We start from the raw sequence: 8292 nt of genomic DNA on the forward strand, positions 1-8292 counted from the left end.
CCCGCGTGCTTGTTGTTGTTGTGATTGCTTGAGATTACTTGTATGTGTTTGTCTCTTTGTCTCCAAAATCTCCATTTTAGGGTTTGGACTCGATCTACGGTTTGGAGGCATTACGGCGTCAAGGGAGTGACCCAACATCTTCACCAAACCACTAGGAAGTGAGGTTGTAAGATTATTTATCCGCAAAGTTAAATTTGGCACTGCTTTTGTAGTTCACGTAGGCGTCGGAACTGCTGACGTTTGCGTGGAACTTCTGACAACGTCGGGAGTTCCGACCCAAACGTCGGGACTTCCGACAGTGGCTGACAGATTTGAACTTAGCATTTGCAGTAAATTTTTAGATACGCCTATTCCCCCCTCTAGGCATTGTTAGATCCTTTCAATTGGTATCAGAGAAGGTCTTCTCTTTGCGTTTCACCACGTGAGAAGAAACAATGTCGGAGACCGACAAGATGCAAGCCGTTGCCGTCGAAATGGCCAAGAAAATAGCTGAAGAGTTGATGGAGTGCTCAAGTCAAGCTCTTTCAAGATGTGAAATGAAAAGAATGCAAGATGAGATGAGCAAGGTTGAAGGCAAAGAATTTTGTGCAAGAAGGTTGATGATTCAATAAGTGTCAAGGAATGATTTATTGTGACCAAGGAATGAAGCAAACAAAGATGTCGCTCGTGATATTGGAGCCGGTGAGCATGCTCATGGGAAAGGAATATATTCACACATTTTTAGGTTTTTTGACTATGGACAAATCAAGAAAGGTTCAACACTACATTACTTATGTTTTCCGTTCAATATTCGCAAGCACCTCACTTTGATGGAACAAGATTACACCCGATTGGTCTTACAAGATGAAGATGCATCTAATAGCCGCAAGGACTTTGGGAAGTTGGGATGTTGGTGTGTGATGATTCCTACTGATGAAGATAGAGAGATAACTCGGAAGAAGTTGCACAACCTCCATCAAAATGCACAAGCCGTAGCATTGCTTGTGTCAAGCTTAGCTCTGGATGAGTTTAGAAAAGTAAATGGAGTTGGAAAGTGCAAAGCAAATTGGGATACTTTGAAAGTATCATTTGAAGGAGATAAAAGTGTGAGAAAAGGCAACATAGAGTTACTTCATGGTGAATTGGAAAGATTTGTATTCTTGCAAAATGAAACAACACAATCCATGTTTGATAGGCTCATGGCATTGGTCAACCACATAAGAGCTCTTGGTAGCAACGAATGGGATGACAACAAAGTTGCTAGAAAGATGTTGAGAACCTATAGAGCCAAGAACAACATGCTAGCATCCATGATCATGGAAAGGCCCGGTTATGATGAGATGACACCTCAAGAAGTTCTTTCAAAGCTCAAGCATCATGAGTGTCTAGATGAAGATGCAATCAATGCTCACAGTCAAAATCCTAATGCAATGGGATTCAACAAGAGTGCCGCCCTTAAAGCAACTCAACAACATGAAGGTCAAGGTTCAAGTCAAGAAATGAAGAAGAAAGTGAAGGATGATTCCTCAAGTGGAGAAGAAGATTCTGATGCGAAGGTTGCATTTGTGATTAGAAATCTTAGAAAGTTTATGAAGAAGAAAAAGCAACTGCAAGACCTATGGTGATGGTAAGAGAAGGTTCAAAAAGAGATTTTGCTATGCATGTGGTCAAGTCGGTCACTTCATAGCCGATTGTCCTAATGAGAAAAAGAAGCACAAGCATGACAAGGATGAAGATAAGAAGAACAAAGGCAAGAAGAGAGGTGAAGCTCATCTTAGGGAAGAATGGGAGGCAAGTGATAGTAACTCAAGTGATGATGAGAAGAAGAAGAAGGGAGCCACAAACATCGCCATCCACCACTCTTCTTCACCGACCATGATCTTCCCCAACTCAACTTCACCACCAAAAACTCTTCTCCAAACCTATCTTCACCACCGAGGCTCTTCTCCAACCTCATCGACAATGACTACTACACCCCAACTTGTCTCATGGCAAAAGGGGAGAAGGTACATACTACACCCATTTCCTCTAGTAATGAGTATGATAGTTGTGATGATAACATAGAAGAAATTGAAGCAACCATGATAAAGAAATTTGGTAAAAAGGCATTCACTAAAATAAAAATGCTAATGAAGAAATTAGAGAAGAGGGATAGATGCTTAGAGTTGCAAGGAGATATAATTACACAAGAGAGAGAGAAAAACCTTGCACTTGAAGCATCTATCGCCAAGGAAAAGATGAAGGTTGAGAAGTTAACCATTGAATTGTCTTTAGCCAATGACTCAATTGGGAAATTGACTAAGGAACATTCCTCGATTAATGATCAAATAGCTAGCCTTAAGAATGAAAAGAGTATAGCTCAAGAAAGCCTCACAAGCTTGGAAGAAAAATATCAAAATCTTGAGCTAAACTATAGTGCTCTTTGGGCTAGCACTTCAACTTCTCCTAAGGCAACCGAAGTCTCTAATGTCTCCACTAGTGATGGTTGTAAAAGATGCTATAAAATTGATGTAAATGCATATGCAACTAACCTTGTTGAGTTAGAGAAAAAACAAGGAGATTCATAGGTTGGAGATGATTGTGAAGAATGGGTGCAAGTGTCAAGAGCAATCCAACAAGACTATATACAAGTCATCAAGGCACCCATCAATCAAAGAAGGCATTGACTACAATAGGTATGATGGAAAAGCAAATGGAAGGAACATGATAAATGGTGTGCCTTGTGTGAAGTTCAACAAGGGCGTTGCTCTTGATGAGCTAATATGCAAGGCCAACAACAAGGTCTACATTCCAAAGATCCAACCTACAAATACCAAGACAGTCAAGACAAAACAATCTGATGTCCTCAAGCCACAAGCACCACTTCCACGGTGCTATGCTAGTGACTATATGTGTTGTTGGGGCAAGGATGGCAAGATTGTGGTTAAGTATGTTGGTGCCCAAAAGAGAAGGGAAATTATGAGGAGTGTTTGGATGCCCAAGTTTTATGTGACTAACCCCCTAGGACCCAAATCTTTTTGGGTACCTAAAACAAAAGCTTAATTTGTTTTTGTAGGAATATTCCTCCGGTGGAACAAGTTGGGTGTTGGATAGTGGATGCACCAATCATATGACCGGAGAGAAGGACATGTTCACATCATTCCAACCAAGTCATGATCAAAGTGGAAATATTGTGTTTGGTGACAATGGAAAAGGTGAAGTACTCGGTTTGGGTAAAATTGCAATATCAAATGATGATTCCATTTCCAATGTCTTACTTGTGAATTCGTTGAGATACAATTTGTTGTCCATTTCACAACTTTGTGAGATGGGTTACAATTGTCTCTTTATGGATAAGGGTGTGGAAGTCTATAGAAGGGAGGATTCCTCTATTGCATTTACGGGTCATTTAAAGGGGAAACTCTATCTAGTTGATTTCACATCAAATAGAGTAAATCCTGAGACTTGTTTAATGGCAAAATCTAGCATGGGTTGGTTTATGGCATCGCTGACTTGCCCATGTTGGGATGAGGAACTTGGCCAAACTTCAAAAAGGCGAACACATCCTTGGACTAACAAATGTTTCTTTTGAGAAAGATAGGATTTGTAGCGCATGCCAAGCGGGAAAACAAGTTGGAGCTAAACATCCCGTCAAGAATGTTGTGACAACTGAAAGGCCATTGGAGTTGCTTCACATGGACATATTTGGACCCATCGCTTATATAAGCATTGGTGGTAACAAATATGGTTTTGTAATTGTTAATGATTATTCTCGTTTCACTTGAGTATTCTTTTTGCGTGAAAAGAGTGAAGTCCAAGGAATCTTCAAGAAGTTTGCAAAAAGAGCCCAAAATGAGTTTGATGTCAAAATCAAGAGAGTTAGAAGTGACAATGGGACGGAGTTCAAGAACACCAACATTGAAGAGTTTCTTGATGAAGAAGGAATCAAGCATGAGTTTTCGGTTCCATACACTCCACAACAAAATGGTGTTGTGGAGAGGAAGAACCAAACGCTCATAGAAGCCGCAAGAGCAATGTTGGATGAGTACAAGACTCCAACCAACTATTGGGCGGAAGTGGTCAACACGGCATGTCATGCCATCAACCGCTTATATCTTCACAAGAAAAGAGAAAAGACCGCCTATGAACTTCTAACCGGTAAAAAGCCTAAGGTGCATTACTTTAGAGTTTTTGGATCCAAGTGTTTTATACTTAACAAGAAATCCAAAAGCTCTAAGTTTGCACCAAAGGTTGATGAAGGTTTCATGCTTGGTTATGGTACTAATGAACATGGATATCATGTTTTCAATAAGACCACCGGTTTGATTGAAATCGCGGTAGATGTGACTTTTGATGAAATCGACAGCTCTCAAAAGAAGCAAGTCAATGTTGAGAATGTAGGTAATGAAGAAGCTCCACACGAAGCAATCAAGAAGCTTGCTATCGGTGAAGTAAAGCCCGTTGAAGACGAAGATGAAGACCATGTTGTGCATGATGATCTTGATCCAACCATTCATCATGTTTCATCAAATGAACATGGTGAAGCTTCCACAACAAGAGATAGTCAAGATGGGAGATCAAAAGAAGCACAAGGTCATTCTCATGAAGATGGTGTCAACAATGAGCGAGCTCAACCACAACTCAACAATGAAGAAAGTAGTGAGGTCAACCCTCCACAAGCTCATGATTGTGATCTTCCAATCAATCATGACCATGATGATGATGATGATGATGGCCCTATCCAAAGATCAACTCAAGTGCCGCATCCTAGAGTGCATCAATCCATTCAATGGGATCATCCCATTGATAACATATTGGGGAGCATTCGACGATGGGTAACTACATGTTCCCATTTAGCAAGTTTTTGTGAATATTACTCGTTTGTTTCTCCTTTGGAACCTCATAGGGTGGAAGAGGCACTTGATGATCTAGATTGGATGATAGCCATGCAAGAGGAGTTGAATAACTTCACTCAGAATGAAGTCTAGTCCTTGGTGGAAAGACCCAAGCAAAATGTGATTGGAACCAAGTAGGTTTTCCGCAACAAGCAAGATGAGCATGGCGTGGTAACAAGGAACAAGGCAAGGTTGGTGGCTCAAGGATTCACTCAAATCGAAGGCTTGGATATTGGGGAGACCTATGCACCAGTGGCTAGGCTAGAATCAATTCGCATTCTACTTGCCTATGCCGCCCATCATGATTTCAAGTTATATCAAATGGACATGAAGAGTGCATTTCTCAATGGCCCCCTATCCGAGTTGGTGTGTGTAGAGCAACCACCGGGCTTTGAAGACCCCAAGTATCCAAACCACATCTACAAGCTCGACAAGGCGCTCTATGGGCTCAAACAAGCCCCTAGAGCTTGGTATGATTGTCTAAAGGATTTCCTACTCAAACAAGGTTTTGAGATAGGGAAGGCCGATGCTACTTTATTTACTCGCAAAGTCAATAATGATATCTTTGTTTGCCAAATATATGTCGATGACATAATATTTGGTAGTACTAATGTAGCTTTTTGTGAGGAATTTAGTAGGATTATGACAAATAGGTTCGAGATGTCCATGATGGGAGAGTTGAAGTTCTTTCTTAGATTTCAAATCAAGTAACTCAAGGATGGCATGTTCATAAGTCAAACCAAGTACACCAATGACATGTTGAACAAGTTTAACTTGGACAAGGCCAAGCCCATCAAGACACCCATGCCAACCAATGGACATCTTGATCTTGATCAAGGAGGAAAGGACGTTGATCAAAAGGTATATCACTCCATGATTGGATCACTCCTTTACCTTTGTGCATCTAGGCCCGATATTATGCTTAGTGTGTGCATGTATGCAAGATTTCAAGCTAATCCGAAAGAATGTCATTTGATGGCCGTTAAGAGAATTTTTAGGTATTTAGTGCACACTCCTAATCTTGGCTTGTGGTATCCTAAGGGCTCCACTTTTGAGTTACTTGGCTATTCCGATTCGGATTATGCTGGTTGCAAACTAACCCGAAAGAGTACTACCGGGACTTGCCAAATTATTGGTCGGTCCTTGGTATCTTGGAGCTCTAAAAAGCAAAATTCCGTTGCTTTGTCCACCGCTGAAGCCGAGTATGTGGCGGCCGACGCTTGTTGTGCCCAACTACTTTGGATGAAGCAAACACTAAAGGACTTTGGATGTGAGTTAACCAAGATTCCACTTTTGTGTGACAACGAGAGTGCCATTAAGTTGGCAAACAACCCTGTAAACCACTCTCAAACAAAGCACATAGACATCCGGCATCATTTTTTGAGAGACCACGAAGCCAAAGGAGATATCGCCATTCACCATGTGAGCATCAAAAAACAATTAGTCGATATCTTCACAAAGCCCCTAGATGAGTCAAGATTTTCTGCTTTGAGGAGTGAACACAATATCATTGATTCTCGTAATGTGGCTTGATCCCTTGCACACACATTTTGTTTGATTTAGTTAAGAGAAAAGAATTATGAAAACATTATGTGCCACTTTCAAAATCTATTTTGTAATTTTCATGAGTGACTATTATTTTGTATTGGATGAATGAAATCTAGTCACCTGTGAAAATATTAGTGTCCATCATATTTTTGCCCCACATGGTAGAGTGAGTGCAGGTTAAGGTGTTTTTCTGTTTCCTTGCGTCGGAAGTCCCGACAGCCGGAAGTCCCGGCTCGCGCCGGAACTCCCGACTGTCGGAAGTTCCGGCGTACGTCGGGAGTTCCGACACAGATCTAACCGCGCCGCGTCGGTTGCTCGACTCCTTTATAACCGGCCCAGTCACATTTTTTTACTACAGTTCTTTTCCTCCCATCTCCCAGCGCCTCCCCTGCCCTTCCTCACTGCCTTGCCACCTCCTCGTGCCGCCCCATCGTGCCCTCCCCCCCCACCGCCGCCCTACCTCATGCTCTGGTCTCCATTCACCTTTCTTGCGCCGTCGGAGGCCTTGCCGGTAGTGCCGACCGCCCTACCCCCTCCCACCGCCCGTGCCCTCGTTTTCTTCGGATCGTCGTGGCCTTGTGATTGGTGTGGTGGAGAACTAATTGGTGGTGGAGATTGTGCCCGTGGATTTGTTCGTCGTCGGCTGCGATTCGTTTCTCTTCATCTCTTCCGTTCTCGTTTCAAGGTACTACCATGGTGTTCTAACCCTAAATCCAATGTACCTTATGTTTTGCCTCTATTCTTTCTTCCTCTCTACTCCTCTATCTTCCTTGCTTGAATGAGTGTTGGGATTTGAAGCCCCATGAATGGGATGGTCACCGTGTGCGCTAGAAGTCCTGGTGACCATCGGGAGTTTCGACCGTCGGAAGTCCCGACATAAGCCAGAACTCCTGGCTGTCGGAAGTCCCAACTTTGGCCGGGACTACCGACCCTATGGTGATCACTCCATTCCTGTTTCTTCACTTCTCGCTGTTCGTTCACCTCTCCTTGTACTATTTCTTAGTTCCACTTTGTGTTCTACGCAGTCATGGAAGGTGGTAGCAGTCCCCCGCGCCATCGAGAAAAGTGTTCTAAGAAGACTCAAGATCGTGCCGCTGTTCCCAAGCCGCCTGGCCCCACCAAGGCGTCTTACTCGCGTGGTGGTGCTGGTGGTTCCCGTGGCCGTGGCTATGGCCATGGCGACCAGGGGTCATCGGTTGCCGCTCCTCCTGCTCCTGCCCCACCTCCTGCTCCTACCCCTGTTGGGGCTAAGCCGATGGTTGATGAAGAAGAGGAAGCATTGGACCATGCCGGACGCACCCTTGCTATTCCACCGCTTCGCACCCCGCCTAAAGGTCCACCGGGGACATTTTAGCTTGTTCCATTCACCGATGTGTCGCTGATCATGAGGGAGCCCTCCATGGCTCCGAATCCGGCATGTGGATGGACTCCTCCCCTTCCAGTGGATTATCATCACCGAGTCAAGGACATCCGGTCCAATAGAGGAAGGAACCTATATGCAGAGGATGAGAAAGATCTCTGCCTTGAGTATCGTTTCTGGCACCCCTTCCATTATGATTTCTATGATTTCATTCTTTATTGGAAGTTTTTGAAGAAGAAGGAGCCACCGGTCCTTCAGATGAAGTGCATTGATGCATATTCTCTTGGCAAGTACAAGGAACCCGAGCTGGAGCAGATGGTTCGGGATATACAATCAATGGGGCTATCCTACCTACTAGAGTTTCGGAAGAATTGGAACAACGAGCTGATTTGTCAGTTTTATGCTTCTTATCATCATGAGAGAGACTAGACCGGTGCTGTGGACATTATTCACTGGACCACTGAAGGCAAGCACTATAAGGTGGACTTTGTCAATTTCTCTCGCCTTCTAGGTTTGGGTCACAGCGACTAG

General features: G+C 43.4%; 1 protein-coding gene across 1 annotated transcript; it reads left to right on the top strand.

The window, feature by feature from the left end:
• Nucleotides 1-5633: 5633 nt before the first annotated feature.
• Nucleotides 5634-8292, top strand: LOC136548227 (secreted RxLR effector protein 161-like; the record flags this gene model as incomplete). The annotated part of the gene is made up of 4 exons (XM_066539832.1): nucleotides 5634-6086; nucleotides 7427-7549; nucleotides 7987-8152; nucleotides 8273-8292. Coding segments are annotated over 4 exons (762 nt in total), but the record flags the coding sequence as incomplete, so codon positions are not given.

This window comes from Miscanthus floridulus, chromosome 4 (assembly GCF_019320115.1).
Source record: "Miscanthus floridulus cultivar M001 chromosome 4, ASM1932011v1, whole genome shotgun sequence".
Taxonomy (NCBI): domain Eukaryota; kingdom Viridiplantae; phylum Streptophyta; class Magnoliopsida; order Poales; family Poaceae; genus Miscanthus; species Miscanthus floridulus.